Source organism: Atractosteus spatula, chromosome 1, assembly GCF_055471065.1.
Source record: "Atractosteus spatula isolate fAtrSpa1 chromosome 1, fAtrSpa1.hap1, whole genome shotgun sequence".
Taxonomy (NCBI): domain Eukaryota; kingdom Metazoa; phylum Chordata; class Actinopteri; order Semionotiformes; family Lepisosteidae; genus Atractosteus; species Atractosteus spatula.
The window spans coordinates 13,077,448-13,100,070 of NC_142706.1; the positions used below are offsets into that span (position 1 = coordinate 13,077,448).

The 22,623-nt window shown below is 38.2% G+C and overlaps 1 protein-coding gene across 1 annotated transcript; it reads right to left on the bottom strand.

Moving 5' to 3' along the window:
- Positions 1-819: 819 nt before the first annotated feature.
- Positions 820-20,991, bottom strand: LOC148840642 (palmitoyltransferase ZDHHC17-like). Its single transcript, XM_088910553.1, has 10 exons — positions 20,861-20,991; positions 19,922-20,328; positions 17,501-17,571; positions 13,853-13,915; positions 11,614-11,756; positions 7,223-7,319; positions 6,610-6,762; positions 5,031-5,203; positions 4,062-4,227; positions 820-1,472 (listed from the first exon to the last, which is right to left on the bottom strand). Exons 1-10 carry the CDS (start codon positions 20,989-20,991, stop codon positions 1,278-1,280), a joined length of 1,599 nt encoding a protein of 532 aa, XP_088766679.1. The 3' UTR covers positions 820-1,277.
- Positions 20,992-22,623: the final 1,632 nt, after the last annotated feature.

Consider the following 22,623-nt stretch of genomic DNA (forward strand, 5'->3'; position numbering starts at 1 on the left):
ATTTAAAACATGTACGTTAAAAAAAACAAAAAACAATTCTACAGAGGTCCTAGCCAACTAAATCAAAATTTCAACACTTGGTTTGTCTTTTAAACATGACAGAGTTAAAGGTAACTGAAGTTTAAACCTCAATAACGTAGAAAAAATGCATCCTCCAACATTTTAAATGTGTGCTCAGTTTCTTAGTTAAGGTACTGTAGATATTCATATAATATATGGCTTTTGTTAACCCAGAGCAACTTCACAATTTATGTTTCTTCAACAATAATCATATTAGAAATAAAATTCAAGTATTTTAGAAATATGGCAACTTTGAAACCCAAAGTATTTTTCGTAATTCCTAAAATTCACGAAAATCAAATCCATGTACGGATTATCTATACATTCCATGAATTTCAAAATATTTAAATGCATAGTAATCCTTTTCAAATAGGCAATAGCTTTTGAAATATCTTTTTTAGAATCCGTATTTTCAAATGCGTTTAATGTCTCACTGGCTGCCTGACATATTGTATTTGATTCGAGTCACACTACTTTGTCCCTGTTGATGAATCATCCAGATGTCACAAAAATACTTTTAACTGAAAGGCGGCATTAAAATTTTAAATTTACAATAACCATCTCAATGAATGCATGTGCGCTATGTGCATTCGTCATATGCATATAATTTAATTCATCAATAAAGCGATGAATTAAGATAATGCAGATTTTGTATCTTCCACACTTTGCTTTTTTGTAAAAGGTTTTTTTGTGCATCTTAAGGGTTGCGATCAGTTCAAAATGACGTGAGATCTTGTGCTTTGTCCTTATTGCCAGTTTACAGCAGCCTGAATTCTGAAATAGAAAGGTTTAAAATCCTGAGAGGAGATGCGCTTAAGGACAGAAGAGAGGTGGGCACTGCTTCACACAAAGCATGATGGGATCTGGAACAAGCCGCTTATCCAGGCAGTTCATCCCAGATGGATGGCCGTCACTATCACATGTCCAAGTGCCCTGTCTGCATAGCCCTAGCAAGTGAGCAATGAACACCCCTCTCCAAAAGAGTTCCCTTGCAGCAGAGTGTTTGAATATTCCTGAGAACGTTACATTCCTGCTACAGTTTCATTTTACATCCTGAGACCTGAAGCACAAAGACCGATATTTTACAGGAAGTAGAAAGATCAGATCGAGGCTTGACTAGCGATGACCAGTTATCCAACTGGATGAGAGGAATAGGCTCCCCCCATTTGGAGCTCTTCCTGTGTTCCGATTATCTTCCACGATTGTTAAGTTTTTCCTCAGATGATTCGTAATTCATCCAAGGTCTTCAGATCTTCATCTTGGAGAGGTCGGACGAGATGGAAGAACTCTAGCAGGTTCATCAAGACCCCTCTGTCAAACAGACTGGCCCGGCCGTCTCCTCCTCTGAGGTAGCTGTATTTGTGATGGTTGAAGTACTCGTTAGTGGTCGTGTTGACAGCAGCCATGTAAAGCTGTTGACAGATGAGGGGGAAAAAAACCAAACATGAACATAATTTTAGAATTGCATCCCCAAAACAAGCATATGCAGTAACGCTAATCTCAGTAACAGATGAAAAATCGAGACGTTATCTATAACAAGGAGAAGTAATCCATCCTCTAACCACTTTTATCAAGACAGGATCGTGGGGTAGCCGGAGCACATCCCAGCAAGCAGTGGGCACAAGGCAGGATACACCTTGGACAGGACGCCAGTCCATCGCAGAGGACACACAGACGCAAGCTTCACAGAAACCAATTAACCTACCAGCATGTCTTTGGACTGTGGGAGAAAACCAGAGCACCCAGAGGAAACCGATGTGAATGCAGAGAGAACCCGAGGTCGGGAATCGTACCCAGGGCCTCAGTTCTGTGAGGCAGCAACGCTAACCACTGTTTAATCGTCCCCCCCAAGTTAAGTCAAAATCTCTAAAAAAAAACTATTTTCTATTTTTTTGGAAATTAAAATAACCCTCTAACATGTGCAACAACCTTTAAAACAATTTTAGTATGTATAATTTTGAATAGGTGAAGAGAGTAGCTGCATCAGCATGCGTAGGCTGCAAAGGAACAAGTAAAGGTTTATTCCATGCTGAAAAGAAAGGAAACAACGTTTCGGCTGTGGAGCTTTCTTTGGGTGTGAATGGCATGCTATATAATACTTTCAACATTTGACATTCAAAAAATAGTACTTAAAATCTTACCTTCTGTTAAGCAGCAGTAAACAGTATATTACCTTTAGCTCTAAAGTGCATTTTAGCATCAATAACTTAAAGTAGGATATCTTTTCAGTGTCACTTACACTAAAATGCAATGGTGTCTCATGCTGTTTGTGTAGGAATTTAGCTATGTTTATGGAAGACTTGCCAGAAAACTTCTCCAAGCCCATTTAAAAAAAATAATTCATTTATAATGTAACTTTGTGTTTTTACTACCTCTAGATGTTTTAAACTCTAGTCAGGCGAGACTTATGCTTGTAAAACTTTCATGTAACAGACGACCTTTGCTCTGACAGCTAGAACTCATAATTCATTCAAATATACTTTTTATTTTGTACTCAATCTAGACTGTTTTACCATCCCGAAAATGAACAACAACCTTCATCCATTGCTGGATGACGTAATACAGTCTGGGTGTCCGATGAAGCAGGCGTTTGTCATGAAACTGTTCCTTTAATGAATTATTCTTTGTCCTCCATTTGTTACCATCAAAGGTCCAAAATGCTTCAACACCAATATAGGGCAATATTTATCTAATTTTAATACTCTGTAGAAGGTAAAACGTAAACAGATGAAGCGCTTTTTTCTACAATCAATTATTCCTCCACAAAAAGTTCGATTACAGATGTTCTTGGTCCAATGAACTCAATACTTTTCAGCGTTGATGTGATCATGTTTGTTACTTTGTTATTTTGGAGAACATCTGGCATACTGCACTCACAAAGTTAACCCCCTAAACACATTTAAATGTATTAAAAAATGTTTTATTGTGCCAGTATATCAAACATTTGCTACCATTTCATGTGTATTAATTGGAATATTCATATTTAATAAAAATAGTACTTTTCAATAGGCTCTTGAAACTAAACATTCTCTTGGCTTCATGGCTTTAACATTCAAAATTTCTGTTAGGTCTCTGTAGCTAACCTCAAATGTAATAATAGGCACAGATAGTGTACAGTAAACTAAACAAATCTGCAATATCATTCTAAAGTAATTTCCCAACTAGCAGGCGGCTTAAATCAGCTGCCTTACATAACATTCACAGGCAATTTAAAGCATGATGATTACATAAAACCATAGCCCTAAGCTTCAGTGAACAACAAAGTTATTAATATCTAAAATCACATGGGGTCATGCTATAAAAATCTCTAAAAAAGTTTAATAAATATCTACAGTACTACAACTCAAATATTTTTTTTTAAATGTGTTTTGTTTCAGACATAAGTAATCTTATTTATAGTTTAACAGAAGGTCAGAGGGAAATACAAGATACTGACTGATACAAATTTCTTACTGAAACGGAATATTGTGAAAATTTAGCAAATGTAGTAAAGCCTGATTTTCTGTGAAGAGCTAGAATCAGCCAATATTATTTACACAGCACCTAGCTTACACCAGGATATAATAGGAGGTTCCTTTAAAAATAGTTGATACCAGAAATGTATCCCCTAAACAAATAAGATGAAGAGACTGACATGTATTATAATATGGTTGTTAATACTGTACATTAGTTAACAAGCTATAATAACCATGGTGATCAATTTAGTATATGTGATTTTAAGACGTACAAGAGCAAAACTACTACATTCAATGCTGTGTGGAGAACACAGATAAGTGCCTCTCAATCAGTAACATAAAATATATTTGCTACTTTTTTAGATCTTCCGATTTTGGCTGCTCTGTTTATAACTCTTGGTGTTAGCAGTACTGTAGTTCTGAGAAGGCTAACAAATGCGATCTAACACCCAGTACTACATGGTTCCACAAGAGGGCAGTTCAGTTCAGAAACTACCTTAATATCCTTAAAGGGACATCTGATTCACTTGCGTGTACAGTACTTACACAAGCGATTGCCATTAAGCCAGAAATGACCCCTATCGCTGCCATAAAGATGAAGCCAGCTCCTACAAAAATGCTGCGGCCCATTACATGGAACCAGTCCCAGCAAATATAAACTCCCAAGAAACAATTGATGCTCATGGTACTCAGGAACCCCAAGAAGTAAGTCCTAAAAGAAAAGAACACAACAGATTTAATATTTCTGTATAGACTGTACAGCAAAGAAAGTTCAGAATTAACACCAACAATTTAATGAAATGGGCTAAGAATTAAGTGTTATTAATACTCTCAATAAATTTTGATTTTACATCACAGTATCCTTATTCCTTAATACTGGATCTGTTTTTAAAATATTGTACAGTGCATGTGAAGGAAGGAAGAAATGTTTACAGGAGGGCGTTTGCTAGGAAGAAGTAGGTCGGCCATGGCAAACTTAAAATCAAGTAACAGAATTTTAAATCGGAGGACATCACAGTGGCTCAGTGGTTAGCATTGCTGCCTCGCAGCGTGAGGGTCCTGGGTTCAATTCCTGGGGTGTGTTATCAGTGTGGAGTTTGCACATTGTCCCCACATCTGCACGGGTGTCCTCTGGGTGCTCCAGTCTCTTCCGGAGGAAGTCTAAAGGTATAGTGGGAGGTGAACTGGAAACGGAAAAAATTGACATCCGGTGCAAGTTTGTGTTTTTGTCTATGTGTGCCTATCCAGAGTGTATCCCACCATGCATCCAATGATTCCTGGGATCAGGTCTGGGCCACATTGACCCCCGAATTGGACAAGCGGTTATTCTAAGTGATGTGATGGATTGGAATTTTGATAAAATGCTGGCTTTAGCGTCCGACTTCATCACTGAAGTGCGACCCATGAAAAACGATCAGAGGAAAGTCTTAGAAGAGGAGACCAAAAAGATCAAAAACTGCCATGCAATTATTCTAAAAAAAAACAACAACCAAACGATCCCGGTAGAAAAGGCACCTGTTTCTGCGGCCCACGTCATTATAGATGTAAGGGCAGTAGTGATCGAACTGCTCCACGCAGCGGTTGGTGACGCGGCAGTGCTTCGTGCGAAAGGGCTTCACAATGTGACAGGTGTGGCACAGTCTCTCTAGGGGGTTCCTACCCCCTTTCCACTCTTCAAAGTGCACCGCCTGCAAGGACACCAGGAGCAACTGAGAGAAAGTCCACAGCAGAGAGTTCGCTAGGACTACAGATCTACACCCTCTATAAAATAGAAAAAATACACAGACAAATAACAAATACATTGCTGAAGAAAAAAAAAATTACTCAGATAATCAACATATTGAGATAAAAACTGATAGTCATCAATTTCAGTAACAGTAACAAAAACAGTCCAGTTTCTTTTTAATAATTAGTTAATCAAAGTAGAGAAATATTTAATAAAACATTTTAGTAAAGGTCAGTCCAACTGCTATCAGCAAACCCACTTAAGTATTGAAGCTTTTATAATAATCAGCACAATTGTCCAGTCCAGTGACCATTCTGATCATTACAGCGATCATATGTTCCATTTCTATTGGAAGACAGTGGCTTGTTCTTATCTACATTAGTCATATTATTCTATTTTTAAATTACCAATGTTAGGAGACCTTGCAGTAGACAGTAGTACCTACAGTATATGGCCCACAGAATGATCCTAATTCATTACTGTTACATGTTACAATATTTATATAAACTGGGGTTCTTTATATTTTATATGCTCAAGCCACTGGTCTTAATAGAAAGCACAGATTATAAAGAATAAAAGGATACAATCTGTTTTGTTACATAAAATATTAAGTCAAGCTGCACTTATTTTTCTACTTGACAAGATAAAAAGAAGCACAGAATAGTTTAAAAATAAAACAGGGTACTTAAAGTCTTTATCAAAACCAATTTATAGCAAATCTTGACACTTTATAAGGATGAAAAGCAGATCTGCACTTCTGCTCAGTTCTGACTAACCTTAGTTTATTAGAATTACACAGAATTTCCCAGAAAGGACCAGCTTTAAACAAAAAAATGTACAGTTTAACATGTACCAAATTGCTCTCATTCACTTTATGTTATTACCTCTGCTCTTTCATGCATTTTTAGTTGTCTGAGGCTAGCATCTTACGTTTTTCAAATCCTCAGACATCTAAACTAAAGCCTCCAAAAATTTCTTAGAAATTAAATGCATGTTCACACAGTATTTGTTATTGGAAAAACATGCATCAACTGAGGTAAAAGTAGTACAGCTGTAGCTTGCAGCCACTAAAAAAGTAAGTGACAAATAAGCGAGTGTGCATAGTTTCTTATCAAAAACTCAAAATTATGCACTGTGACCGTGTTACTTTGAACTGTGTTATGGCATCATTCAAATTCCCCCCCCAATTTGTTCTGTTCTAGTTTGTTCTCCAAACAGAACAGATTGATTTCAAATCAATAAACTGTTATATGTGCATAACGTGCAATTATTGGCGTTTAAAATGGAGCGTGTGTGCCTACATGCATGTAGCTCTCTCTCTATGTACCTCAGTGTCTGCATCCCAGGAAAAAAAGTTAGGTTCTCTACCTGTCTAATGGCCCGATTGTATTCCTTACTGTCTCTGGGAAGAAAACCCGGATCCATCAGACAAGCTTTCAGGAAGAGAAACCACATCAGGGCATTGCCAAGCAGGAAGGCCATATGAAACTCCCACAGCTTGTTAAAGGAGACAGAAACAATCTGCACAGTGGAACAGAGGGCAATTTTACTCATTAGGGTCAAACTAATGGCTTTGGCAAAAGGAATACATGTAAACTGATAGCCCTTAATTGCACATTAACACCAGCGTGAGAGACTCCTCCAACTGGATTACTGATGCAGCCAATGCTTCAAAAGACAGCGAGTTCGATCTAAGTTTTAGATTTAATGACCAGCAGAAGTACTACAGTAGTTGGTAGAAATGAACAAATCAAATTCTCAATTACCCAAAAGGGTCAAGTCAAAAATCTGAATTTTGATATTTCCTGCCAGTGCTTTTTTTTTTTAAGTTATCGCTTATTAGCCGGTGCATGCTATAGCTCACAACTATTATAAATTCAGTGGCTGGACCAGCTTAAACAGCCGGCGTAACAAATTATAATTTGTGTGTACCACACTTTTTATAGCTTTGAACCGACTTCTACAGTAAACAAGGCCTCACCTTTAGAAAGTAGGTAGGGTATCCCCATAGAAGCAAACAGCCGTACAAGAAAAGTATCGGACCTTTTGATTTCTCAGGTGGGCCAAATACCAAAGTACTGGAAGACAGAAAAAATATCTTGTAATATTCTACTATATTCCTCTAGAAAATGAACACACCACACTGTGAGGACAACGTATAGTGGAATAAAACAATGTTTTTTAGCCTCCCTGCTGGGTTATCTAGTGTCTCAATTGCACCTCCAATCTTTCACTCTCTGTTCCTGACATTTGTAGGCTTATCACAGAAAAGCACTCTAATCCAGCAAAGGAAGTTAGCATAAGCATTTTGTTTTGGGTTAATGGTACATATAATTAATGCTTATTGTTGTTTCAACGATATTGAAACTACTGTAGCTGATTTTACATTCAGGTTATGAATGTATTCACAGCTATACAGTATGTAATTGTTAGTATTTTATGTTTTATGTTTTGATTTACTTTGTTTCAAGTGGGCGTCTAAAGCAATACTGGAACCCATTTTTACTTACTAATGCTATGACCAGAATTGGGTCCAGAATTGTTCGATGAGGAAAGAGAGGTGTTTGGAGCACACATTGATCTCTGCGGGACAGATGTGTCCAGTTCCAATCTGGACTATATCATTTAGTTCACTGTGACCATGATTTTCCAAGTCGATCGCAATTAGAGAGAGCCGCCTTACTCCTGCATTTCAAGAGGCATTGTACAAGATCCTTGCCCTCCCCCAAGAACGGAACAAGGATATTGGTGTTATCAGCAGAGGTGATTTATAGTTTGCCGTTTTAGGAATTACAATTTGCCATTTCACAATGGAGGGATATAGAAGGAAAAATTATTAGCCATCGCAAGTTCTAAAAACAAAAACACTACAATAATGTTTCTCACATGGCTGGAGATTTGTTAGAATGTACCGCTTTTCAATAAGTTGAAAGGCAATAATGATCCTTTTTGCCTACTGGGGGGTTAATAGTTCATTCGTGCTGAAAAACTGCCCTTTGAAGGAACCGAGTCATCATGTGTGTGTCAAAACCCCCCACACACATCTTTTAAGTCATTCATTGATTATCTCCTCTTTTGCAATATGGCACGGCTCCTTCTAGACATCATCCCAGTTGACCCGTCGGGCCTGACACGGAGGTAGTGTGAGTGCACGTTTATATTTATCCGTCATTAACAGCCACTGCCAAGGACGATCTTGGCAACCTGCTCACATGGCAATCTATTTACAGCACTGCGTCTCCGAACAAAAATGAAAACTCTCCCGGTGTGCTTTTTTGTCTGCATTGTCCTTCTCAGAAAAAAAGGACCCAACTAATCTCTAGGGAGAAAAAAAAATGTCCTGAACTCGGACAAGCATTATATAACCAGATTTGCAGGGTGATTATTATTTGTTTTATATGGCATATTCTCGGAGGAGACGAAGGTGGAATTTCCAGCAGGGGGGGGACAGATTCCAGAGGTTAATACGGAACACGTGTGTCTGCTTTTGGGACAGGCAGAAACGCTGGCAGATCAGAGAGGTCACCCATCTGTCATAGAAGGGGTTAGCAACAAAAACGGCCCCACACAACGAAACTTTCCAAATTGTAACTCATGTTATTTAAAATTACCTCGCAAAAGCTTGGGAGATCCCATTTGCTATAGCTCACTCGCAAATCAAAAAGCCCCGAGCTGCAATTCAATAACAATTGAATTGATTCAAGACTCATTTCTAAAATGTGTTTGAGAGTTCATTATTCACTTTACAAATCATCGTAGAGTTGCAAGAGACCAAATAGCTTCTTCACAGCGATACACTATCTGAACTATCGCCACCAAAGGGAGCGCTTGTTTGTGGAAGCGTTGTTGAATTCTGAGAAACAGTCTCAGGATTAACTATCTCTGCAAAGTAATGAATTGTCTTTATAGTCAACCACTTCTGAGAAAACTAACAACTAGGTAAAACAAACTATTGTAAGGATGATGGTTAGTAAATATCTGCAGTCTTTCAAGTACATTTTCAATTGCTTTTAACATTTGTTGTCACTTTCCAGTTACATTAAGTCTTTAAGAAGTATCTCTTCACAGAACCCAAAATTACAATATCTACAACTCATTTTAAAATTCTGTGGATTATTTGTGCCATTCTTAGTTAGTCTCTCATCTACAGAAGCGTATTGCTGCCACCAAGGAAAAAAAATCCTCACCTTTATCTTGTAATTACGAGAAAATTCTCTTAATTATGACTTAGTAATTCTCACGTAGTTTACATGCTCACGCGATAGCACAATTGTCATATAATACCTATATCAAGTAGGTAGCTACGTCAGCAAGCGTAGGCTGCAAAGGAACATGTTAAACGTTTATTCCATACTGAAAAGAGAAGAAAAGAAATAACGTTTTGGCCATGAAGGCTTCACAGCTGAAATGTTTTGTTACCTTTTTTTCCCTCTTTATTTATTTCATGCTGTACATTAAAACTGGAGAAATGAAATAAAAGACTTGGCTTAGTTTGTTAAGGCTAAATGCAGTGCAGTTCATAATTTGAACTGATAATTAAATTCACACATCGAAATCTGTTGCCCCGAGGAAAACCTTTTGTTCATGACTGCAGGGCTTCTGACACTAGAGGACACTCGAATTAACTTCGATCCCTGCAGGAGTATTGTGCCAAAAGTTGTGATCAGCAAAAATGTGAAAAGGGTAGCTGATAACAGATTTATCTGCATTATACTGTAAGTAGTGCGTAGAAACTACAGGTACCTATATGCATTTGAACATAACCTCCCTTAATTGAAGGTAAAAGGTGACTGTGGTCTTTATAACAGAGACCAAATCGGGATGAAGCAATGCATCATGGATAATTTAAAGGTTATTTACAGCAGGAAAAGTTTCAAAAACCTGGGGTAATTTGTGCACTTCTCCAAAATAGTGAAAGATACAACTACTACTACTGTACATAATATAGCAACACTTTGATGAACAACTTACAATATTTATGTTCTGAAAGCACTATAATTCCATCCATTATCTAACTGATTCTTCCAAATTCAGGCTTGTGAGGGAGCCAGGGTCCATCCCAGCAAAAAACAGGTTCAAGACAGGATACATAAGCCCAGGCCATCACAGAGCTGACAGATACAGACACAGACCTCCACATAGACAGTCCAGAATTGAACCCAGGGCCCCAGCTCTTTGAGGCAGTAATGCTAAGCACTGTGCCAGCGTGCTACTCCTCAGAATGCACTAGTACTATTCAAAAAGTAAAGATCCTGCTACCAGGACACTTCAGTATAAGTACAGCAGCATCAACACTTTCCTGCTATTTGCTTATTTCCTGCTAATTTGATTACATGTTCTGAGTGCTGTCTGCTACTTGCAGCTATTCCAGTAAAAGCTTTTAAGATAATAGGAGGCTCATTTACATGTTTAAATGGAGAACCTTTACACAAAGAGTTGTGAGAGTATGGAACAAGCTACTAAGCCACATTTTGGAATCCAATACCTTTGTTACTGTACCATGAGATCCTGTAATCTATTAACCACTAGCAACCCAACAGATGAAACAATGGCCACCTCTCATCAACGTCCATATTTTCAATTGCAATACAGACTCTGCAAAGCCTCTTCAAAGCTGCGTGGGAAAGCAAATTTAGTTTCCAGCATAACAAAGTCAACATGACAATAACAACTGTAACATTGGGAAAGACAGAAAGCGAATTGGAGGAGATGGGTGTGTGTTTCACAACATTCAGCAATGCCATTTCAGCTCTGCGACAGGTTGTCAACTTTTGGGAAATTTTCCAACGGGCTACCAAAATAACACTTTTGAACTCGGGTAAATGGCATTTTGGCATCTAACCTGTCTTAAGGAAGCATTTGGGTGAATGTTTTATTATCTACAGGATTATTGAAAAGGTCACAGTATAAGCTTCAGAATAGAGAGAGACAAGTGCAAATCACAAAGGTCGGCAGTCAGATTATTCATATCCTCTTAGATAGCCTCAACCAATCTATTAATGATTCAGATTTTATACCTTATAAGCACAAACCGATGAATTACCTTACAGATTATCACAATCCAGTTTGTATAATTCAAAAACCACAGACATACTGCACTGCTGAACTGCTGAACACTGGTAGCCTTCAGAGCACACGTAAAATGCAAGGTTATCTTTATCATGACCCCATTGTATGACAATTCAAAAAGTCAAAACGCTTTATACACCAGGCACAGTTTCTCCCAAGGAAATATCCTTCAGACCTTGTGTGTTGACAGACTATACAGTTTTTCTCTTTTATGAATTTGGATATCAAACTGTCCATGTCATATTTCAATACAAAGAATCTTAATAAGATTAGAAACTCCAAAAAGTGTTTAAGTAAACCTACCTCCAGTCAAACTTTGGGACAAGACGCCTTGATTGCTTTCTTACGTTTTCTAAATACTCTGACAATTCATAGTGTTTTCTAACCCTGGACAGCTTCAGTGGGGAATTGCCATTTTTATCTTGGGTTTCCAATTCTACGCCATCCTGTAACATAAAACAGTTATGCATAAAGATGATGTGATATCTCACAAGGGGAAAAAAACAGATACATCTGCAACTTCAAAAAAACTTACATATACATTACATCCTTCATTATTTATTAAAAGCAATCCATAAAAACGTTAGTATTCATTAATTTCATTTTAAGGGTTTAGTCTTGTGCTTGCCTTAACATAGAAGAATCATAATTTATGGTGTCTGACCTGTATTCTGTATAGATTTTCCTAACATTATTTCTGAATACTTTTGAGGTTTTCATACACATTTTTTATTACATATCTACAAACTCTGTCTATTTTCTCGATATGTTGACTTTGACTACAAGAAAAAATTACATCCCCAACAAATGTGTTTTTAAGTTCATATTCTTCACAAGTACTTATCAATATAATCCTATGCAACCGAAATGACATTCATCTTCTCACAAAGTGCAATAATTAGAAGAAATATGATAAAGTAACCGATTACTCCATTTGATGTGCATTTGAATAAAATGCGCCTTCGTCCTTCAAATGAAAAAACTTCCTTCCCAAAAATATTTATAAAACACAAGGAAGTTTGAACCTGCTATGAAGAGAATGGCACAAAAAAGGACTCGTATCTCTTTTTTTTCGGTTCACACGGCTCCACGGATAAATACCCTTCCGCTTTATTCTAAAAACAGCCACACAATGTTGGAATGCAAGAGGAGGTAAACAGGTTGTCCAGCCGCATCAGTGGTGAGAATCTCCACAGAGGTCTAAACTAATTAGCACATAGTGTGGAGAGAACGATCTGTAGCACGCACACACAATCTGCTCTTCTGCTTCCTGCGTCAACTCAAGTTACAGCAATTAAGTCAGACATCTGAAAAAAGCTTGACTCTCCATACGAACAGAGAAACCTCAATAAAAACGGCAGTACAGACGTGTGCCAAAATGTTCAAATCCAGATTGCTGAATACTCTAGAACTTTAAAAAAGGAAGTTGTTTTAGCTGGCCTGGCATTGAAAGAGATTTGATCAGTCAGGGAAAAAATCCTTCAAATCGTATGTATTCAAAGACCATTTTCACCAACTCTATCCAAGACGAAGAGATTTTCCTCCTTTTCATTTTCTATTTTTTTTTATTTATTGGAAACTGATGTTGTGAATGATGAGAGAAAACCTAGAATGCCCAGAATAAAGCCATTTCCAAAGGTGAGGTTGAGAATAGTATTGCATGTATGCCCAAAGAGCATCAACAATCTCAGGAATTGCACTGGATGGATATAATTAATTATGAATCCAACCGTTCAAAACAGCAGCATTGCCAACTTGTAGCCTAAAGCCAGATCTCAGAATTCAAGAGAAGCTACAACTGCTCTGTACCTGGATGAAAGTCCTTCAATGCAAAAGGTTGTTGCTGCTGCAAGAGGAGCTGGAGGAATATTAGACGCCAATTCTTCCTCTGGACCACCATTTCCAAAAAGACACAACCCCCCAGTGTGGTGAGGCGCTGTGAGGCATAAGGTGCTGTCATTTGGAAAAGATGTTAAACCGAGGTCCTGACTAGCGGGTCATTAAAAATATCAAAGCACTGCTCTAATGGAGGGGTCTGGTGCTGGAAGAACCGGGTCTCTACTTGTAAAGTGCTATATCAATGTGATCAATTATTAATTAGAAAAATCCAATAATGGAATCCAGTGGGATTCAGTGGTCAGCTGTGGTGGATGCAGGACGTAGGAGGTTTACCAGCTAAACATGAAACAGCTGCTTCATACAGGTAGATGAATAGATCGGATTTGGTTCGAGAACGGTCTTAAACAAACCGTTACAGCTACAAGGCAAGTGTCTACAGTATCTGTACTTTTACTCTTCCCTTACAACTGGCATTCACGCAGTTTAAAAAAATGCATCAGTGTCGTTTTAATGAACAACAAAATCATTCCCACCTCCCTATCCCCGAACTTTTTCAAGTTCGAGAGAGGGGGGGAAAAAAAGACTGCAACAAATAAATGTGTCCATACAGTAGGTCTTAAACTGGTAATTCTTCAAGGTTATTTTTCCAGTCTGTGCAGGTATGGAGCTGCAGGCATGAAGGCCCACAGACGGCTCTACTGACCTGTTCACACAGCAGCTGCACGGTAAGCAAGTCCCCACTGAGAACAGCCAGATGCAGAGGAGTCTGTGGAAGAGAGCAGTGTTCACGTCAGCAGAGTGCTCCTTCTGCCACATCACAAGCTATTAGCAGGAACACCTTTCACATCGTAATTAGCCAAAAAAAGAAAATGCACAGACACACAAGCTCTGCATCTAGATTAAACAATGCTCCTAAGAAAAGGGCAAATGTGGCCTCACAGAGTGTATTTCTAATTTGGTGTAAATATATTAACAGTACAAAAATCCCCTGCCATAAAGAAGACTTGTGTTGTATTCTGTGGGTGTAGAAACACTGTGTTGTCATTTTCCGTATTAAACATACCGGCCATAAAATATGCAGGTCTCGCAAAAGTAGTCACTTCATTCCAATAAGGTCACATTTTTTGTTGAATATTTTTAAACAAAACTTGAAGGTTGAAACTGAACTCTTTTATTGGTGAAAGCCATTACATACCGGAAAACTGCAAAGAAAAATGAGAAGCTATTAACAGAAAATACCGATGGCAATAAATGTCAACCTTTTGCCACCAAATACCTAAATTAGTTCATGTGCGCATTTACTTTATTCAGCATCTGTGAAATTATAGACCTTTCTCTTACACTTCAGCAACTTGGCCCTCCATTGTTTAGAAAACGCCTTGATCTTTATGAATCTTGGCTTAAAAGTTACTTTACAGAGGTATGTGCATTTATTCTGAAATAGTGTGAGATTCTATTATCATTGGCCTCAAATTAAAATGACAAATTGTAGGACTGTGACCACAATGAAGTCAACAATCAAGAAGTGGAAGGTGTATCGTACTACTTAGACACAGTGTTGATCACCTGGGCAAGAAGGAAAATGGTTAGGGATGCCAGTGTGAAGCCAGCACAGTCAGCAATATCACACAACAATCTGAGTGGCTAAAAATAAGTCTTTACTGAAAAAAAACATCTTAAATCCTATGTGGATGGGGGGGGGGGGGGCGTTCTTTTGCAAGACACTATATCTTTCAAACACTGACACACTACTATAAAGGAAGCTACTGAGTAGCACCTGTCTTTATCTTCAAAAAAGCTAGAAATAAGAGCTTCAGTTTTAAACAGCAAGCCTAAGTCTGAAACTGTTAACAGTTATTAAACAAGAACATTACTATGGAAATGCTTGTTTCATGAGCCGCAGAGCAATACCTAATTTTCCCCCTATAAGGTATTAAGTTTTCACCAAATTCACCATTTCTGGAGACTTCAAGGTACCTAACCCTCATGAATACCAAGGTATTATTGTATTGGCAGTTGGAAGGTAGTCACACCTAGGGGTGATCAGTGTCCACTGCGATTTACTCTCTTTCAGAAAGTACACCTTGGCAGTTTATCTGCACATATTAACAATTCATAATTGAGCTTCAGAAAATAAAAGCATGCACAAAGTAACAAGAAATGTGAAAACAGAGTCTAAACCATTAATTGAACAATACATTCCACTTTTTTGGGTGGCCTTAAAGCTGTTTACCATAAAAGAAAGATCGCTGTAGGCGAGTTGAGACATACATACTGTACCCCGAGTTAACTCGGTTCAAGATATCCGACTTCCATGCAATAAGCATTATATTATTTCTAAACAAATTGTCACCTCCCAGGAGAGTCTTGATTTGCCCATCTCTCTGGTGTACCTTGCGATTTGTGAAAACAACGGAGCTTTGGCAGATTCGCATATTTCTGGAGTGTACATTTTGTCTTCCCAGAAAGTTGGTCTTATCAAATAATTAGTGTATTTCAACAATTTGTACAATGTGCACCCGATGTTAAAACTAGGATGGAAATTCGGCTGTAGTTATGTTACCATATTTCAGTTTACAAAATGAAGGTACTCTTTATAGGGAAAAGAAATGAGAACTTTTTCCATGTATTTTGCTAAATGACAGATTGCTAATGCTCTCTTCAGGTGGTATGAAACCAATAATGTAACCAGCAGGAAAGCAGAATTGCTTTGTGCTCCATTTCAGTGGTGCATGTGCTTTTATACACTCCGCTAAACACAGCCAGACTCTTTCAGCATTACAGAAAAATAACTTTATTAACAACTATAGCAACAAATCTTGAAAGAGAAATCAAAGAAGGACTTCATACTAAGCACAGAAGAATGTTTTCTAAATTATTTCACATTTTTTTTTTTGCATGGAAATCTCCCATATTCTAGAAACATGTGCTCTGGATTCGGCCCAAAGAACAATAATCAAACAAAAGTCGCAGGCTTAAAAGAATGCCCTACGTGGACGAACTGAAATACAGTAACTGCATTTTTTAAGGCTTGTACATAAAAGACCATGATTGGACATGATCCAAATATTCAGAATCTTCAAAAGTATTAAACTCAAAGATCAAATTCAGAATCAACAGTGAAATATGAATCAGAGGGCACAAGTGGACACAATGAAAGCTTTTATAACCGAAACTTCCTGGAGAATCATGTAATTTGTGGACTCTGCATATGCAATTCAAGCAATGTAAATCAGTATTGAGCTATCCAGATGGAAACATGGCGCAGATAAGTCCTTGAAGTGCCCAGTGACCAAGGTGTCAGCTGACGCAGGCACATCTAATGCCAACACTGCTGTAAGGAGAGACTGAGGACAAAATTTTGCTTGGTCTTTATTTAGCGCTGAAGTTTCACAGATAATGTTGCCTACTCACTTCCGGATCTCAGTTTACTTATAGGAGCCCACTGGGTGTACTTGCTTTTCATTCACTGGAGCTCTGATGATTACTGACTGCATTACGGTCAGGAGGAACTGTTTTTGCTTTAAACCTGATGACCAAAGGGCAGTGGTCCACTTAGGATGCTACAACACTCCTAACCACCTTCTGTAATTTGCCGAATCAAATGCTTCACAACAAATTACACAACGTACTGTAATTTGCATCCTAGTGGAAATTCATGAATGATACAGCACATTCAAAGTGTACTATCTCGTTAAAATATACTTTTTTAGTTCATGGTATTTTTCTATAGTTAAATCACCTTGCCAAAAAGCAGTTGTGCTAAGGGTATAATGTAGGGCTTCTGTTAAGAATGTCATATCAGGATTGTAAACTGGAAGTTTTCAAACATCCACAGCAAACGTCTGTGAAAATCAGTGCAACAAGAAGGATTAAACTAGATACCCACTGAATTGGCCAGGTCTTCATTGACTTAACTGAAAGAGTGTAATAATAGCCTTCTAGCCTTTTGACAAACGTCCATTTTAATATTTTTCCATAACTCTTTGTGGTTCCTTTGTAGGTCAAAATAAAGGAAAGTATATCTCATACAGTAAAGTGAATCTCACATGAGCCACTTTTTATTGGGCCTCTGGTTTTGTTACTTCCTGTGCAGTGTTTTACAAACATGTTAAATAATTAATTTCATAGTGAAAAACAAGCAGCACTGCAAATCCTGATTCTTGTAGTACAACACTCCCTTCTACCAATCTCTGGAGCAGCAACACATTTAACATCTTTCCTACAGTGAAATGTTTATTGGGTATGAAAAATAAAAACCCCTAAAATTCAGAATTTAAAAACATAACAGACACAAACGCCAGTCCTAAAAACCAATACTAATATCCCAACATAAAGAATGTGATCTTACCTGGCCAAAATGATCTGGTTGTGTAGGGCTGAGTCCTGCGTAGATTAGCAATCGAGTCAGTTCACAATGGCCTGATTACGGAAGACAAAAACTCAATTAGAGAAATAACTAAAGAATTAGCCCTAAAAACTAACATAATACATGAAATTAAAAAATGATTACTTACAGTTTTACTGTTCTATGCCTACACTAAAGTCTTTTGTTTTTGATTACAGACTAAGACAGTGGATTTGTTTTCAAGATAATAGTATTTCAAGTATTTTCAAGGACATACAGATATGCTAACATACACTTCTGAAATAAGTAAATAACATCTTTCTTTTATGAAGACTTTCATGGAATTGTTAATGCAGACTTGTTCACTTACTATCAATTATCTGTCTGTCTGCATTTAGTGTAAAACACTGCATATTTTGCTTCTTATTACAGGTTTCATAGAGTATAACCTCCAGATTGGGGGTTATTAATAAAGCCCTGGCTTCAGCAGGGGGTTCTTAAATTTAAATTTATGTTTACAAGTTATGATAATGTAGAATGATTTAAGACAATATATTAAATAAAAACAGGTCAAAGCTAACAGATTTTTCAGTCAGTAATGAAGATACATCCATTACTTGTGCAAGATGTGTACAAGGTAAAAAAAACAAGCTTGTAAAACATATTGCTGTGCAAAAGTCTTAGATATTTTATCAAAATGTTTTTTCTTACACGGTACTCTTCATGACTAGGCATCCTAGAGCACCTTATAAAAATAAAAACATGAACAAATCCAGTTATATTGAATTAGAAAAACGGATATAAAACATAAATCTTCAATCTGCCTTTAAAACACTCTAATGTCCTAGATAAAAGTTAGAACTGTTAGGTTTCATGCTGTAGTTACTAGTTTCTGATGTGAAATGGAGGGCATAGCAGCTGAAAGACTTGTGCCCAAATCACTTTAAACACTGCCAGGGCACAGTCAGTAAACCCACATTCTCTTCTCAATGAGCCATCTGGGACCTAGGCGGTAAGGAGCTCTTGAAGGACTGTATGTATTTTAATTTACTCCATCAAATCTACTTGAAAACGGACAGGTAACCAATGCAAAACCCCAGCGCTGCAGTGACTTGATGAGAAAAGCCAGTGCCCGTCAGCAGCCTAGCAGCAGCAATGTGAGCAAGCAGGAGCCCGCTGGCTTTGCAGTCTGGCTCATCAACAAATAAAGAGTTACAGCAGACGTCAAGTCGTGAACCTATGAAGGCATAAACCAGCATCTCCAAATCCTTCTTATCTGGCACAATTTTACATTAGCACAATTTCTCAAATGATAAAATGAAGTTCTAATTACAGTCTTAATACAAGGGTCACATGCATTCTCATAGCTCAGAATAATGCCTGTTCTTATAACTTGAGGGCACAGAAACAAGCCGCCATCAAAATGATCCTGGAAGAGTTAGATTGAAATAGCTTGCAGTTAGAGCAGATAGACAATGTGTAAATACAGACTCCCATGTCTGCTTGGCTTGGAAATGCCACGTAGATCTGTGTATTGAAGTAAAAATCCAGTTTATCCTTTCTGACGCTATTACCAAGTGCCTGCCCGGCGTTTCTCAGGGCTCTGTGTTGGGACCTAGTCTGGACAGCTCTCAATGCAGAATTAGCTTTGAATATTGAGACACACTTAAAGGGTCGAGAGACAGGTGTGGGGTTTAAAACCAATAAACCAACATTAGGCTGCAGGAATTTCAAGAAAATATGATCATTTTACGGTTTAATTAAATGCAACAGGGAGATTAAGAATAACAAGCATGCCATGAGCAGACACAAAGAATAACTTTTTTCTACAGTTTTCACTTGTTTTTTGTTCTTTATGCAGAAGAGTGATAATGCAATCTTCTGCACAAATGGTTGTTTTTGTGCTTAAAACTAAAGTTAAGATGCATATTTTGCAATAGTGTTCATGAAGTTTTATTAATGTGCTGAAAGCAGAAATGATGTTAATGACAAGGAGCACCTGACTATGAGTCAGTTAGCTAATCCATGAGATTTATCAATCAAACCTAATATGACACTTCATATTGGGTACTCATGCATAGTTTACCTCTAGTGGCTTTGATACAGTTTTGAGGACAACTCAGTAATTATACAACAATCATCACTGGCTAGTATTTTTATTCTTGACATCTTGCACAAGTCCGTGGCTCACATCTTCCTAGACTGCTCCGGTATAAAAACCGCGACAGAGAACACAGAAAGCGTCTTGAAAGTTTTTTTTTTGAAAAGTTGAAAAAATTAAGCAAAAAAAAATACGCAAAAGCAGGGAACAGTGAGCTAATAAAAAAGGTGTGGCCAATTAACAACATCCAGCTTTTGAATCACACCACGTCTAACTTGTGACTGTGACAATTTACACCATAAGAGTGCAGGTGACAACCCTACCTTTAAATGCAGCCCAGTGCACAGCACTGTCCCCTTCACAGTCACAAGCGTCCAGCCGGGCTCCTTTCCCCATGAGATAACAGCACAAGGCCGTGTGCCCACACTGCGCTGCCAGAATCAAAGGTGTGCATCCTCTTTGGTCTGGCGAGTCAACCGGGACGCCGGCCCGGAGCAAGAGATCGACAACTGCAATGTGCCCGTTCACCGCTGCCCAGTGAATTGGTCTCAGTGCCAAATCCGCTTGGCTGAAAAGATTAACTGCGCCCTTGCACTCAATGAAACACAGGATGAGGTCAGAAAACCCATTCAGGGCAGCCCAGTGGGCAGGAGTGTACCCTTTGGCATCAAAACGGCTCAAGACCTCCGGTCCCTCTGCGTCGATTATTCTTTTACACTCTTCCAATCGTCTATGAAAAGAAAACGGGGGAAATAAGACCTAGGCTCTGCCGTTCACTACAAATGTGTACATTTCGGCATGAACTCAGAATTACACCTGCATGCGTATATCCTGACGAATTCACTAGTATTCCTCTTACTCCGGGTTGTAAAGCTTTATTAACACACGGACGTTTATTCAATAGTCAACATTCAAGTTCATACAGTTCAAATTTAGTTAGCAGTTTTTTAAGTCTTGCACATATCTGGTACAGTATATACGCGATTTGGGGCATTTTTGTCTGGCATGTGAATCTTCCAAATGATTAACCACTTTTCTCCTTTATACACACGGAATAAGGATCACACACGGGATTTCTCTGCTTTCTGGAGTACAGACATAAAGTGGTAAAACGCTGAAAGTTGTTTCCCGATACTTTTCCGATGAAATATAATTATATTCACTTTACTATATGTAGCGCATATATGTACCACCGAGTAGTAAAAACTGTGTACAAACAGGTAGGAAGTCTCCAAACATGAGTTTCTCGATTATGCACTTACCCCAATTTAGCGGACTGGAAAATATCCCATTTATTGCTGCCGACTAACGACCGAAACGATTGACCCTTTTCATTGTAACGTTCCTTCTGTCCCGACAGATTTGACAGAGGAGGGTGATGAGCTGGTACCATTTTTTCAGCACGCGTGTAAAACCTACAGCTCTCGCCACAAGCGCTTCAAAACCACCATCCTTTACGGGGCGAAAGAGAGAGCAAGCCTTAAGTACCAACACCCCCACCCCTCCCCCTATCTACTCATACATACTACTTGATATCCAGCCTTGCTGTATTTTGGACAACTGTGGCGTTAAATACAAACACCGCTCTGGTTTCCTTTAGCACGGGCAGGGTGTTAATTTCACAGAATTAACTTTTAAAAGTTCATTCTAAAGGAAAGTGGCTTTTTTTTTCTTTAAAAAAAAAGTCATCATTAAAAATAATCATTACATTCTGTCAGGGGAAACGCGAAACCCTTTAAAGCAAGCTGCAGTGATGTAAACACAGGAGGCAATTATAACACGCAGATCGCCCAGAGATACCTCTCTTCCTGTGTACTTCCCTGGCGTCCTCTGTGGCGTGTGATTGTGCTCCGATACAAGCAGCGCCAGCCGACAGATCCACGTTTGCAACCGACCTAATCCAACACGTAGGTCAGGACGTTAAAACGTCCACCCTACTACTGCTGCTGCGCTACTTTGAAGACAGGATGAGGCAAGGCGTGACCGCTGACAAGCCAGAAGAGTTACGGTTCTGAAACAAATTGTCGCTACAGTCTGCTCCACGATCCCTGCAAGTCCCGGGATGCTGCAGGCAATTCACGCAGATCAAACGCGAGGCAGGTGACTTGACTCCGTCGACCCCAGCGGGCCCCGTCTCCTCGGTGTCGTGAATCGCATGGGGTAACCGTGTTTCAGAAGTTACACAGCGAACAGCGCCATAGGGAACTTTGGCTTAATAAGCACGTCTGGGAAATCTACACGGAAGATAAGGGCTGTTGCAGTCTCTGTGCGTTTGTAAAATAATAACGCCACAGAAAAATATAGCTCATACTTCTGCTTGGTCGTAACAGTTGAATTGCTCAGTATACAAATACGCCAGCGAAGAATAACTATGTGCATTTTCTTATATTGTAAGAAAAAAAAACATGAAATTTCATGAGCGCCCTGTGTTTTATTTTATGTTCTACAGAAAGTTCAGGGAATCGTATCAGTCTGAAACAGGTGGTCAATAAATCTCAGTTTTTCATTTCTTACTCAATCCGATGAGTAATCCGATGGCTTTGTAGAGAACAAATCAGAAAGTGCACCCACAGACAAAAAACAGGTTCTTTATATTTACAGTTAGAGTATACTCTACTCTATACTCTATACTCTATACTGTACTGTAACAAAGATCAAGGACACAACGTTGTATTGAAATAATAATTTTGCAATATAAATGTGATTTCATCGATATAAAATAACGTTTATTTTATAAGTTAATATCGTATTATACTGTATTTTAACTGAACGTTATCATACAAGAGGAAAACGTTCCAATTACATCTCTAAACAAGGGTTTCAGACATCTCAATGTAATCTATAAAACCTCTTTAACTGTTATGTAGAACATATTTCCAGCCGGAAAATATTTCCTACTCTAAACAAATTATTTTTTTACACAATGGGGAAGTTATTATTAAGTGTTATTATTTTGTAAAGCCGCACAATGAAGACAGCAATGTTGTGTATTTCTACAAAATAGTTCTAGATTATTATTTTTAAG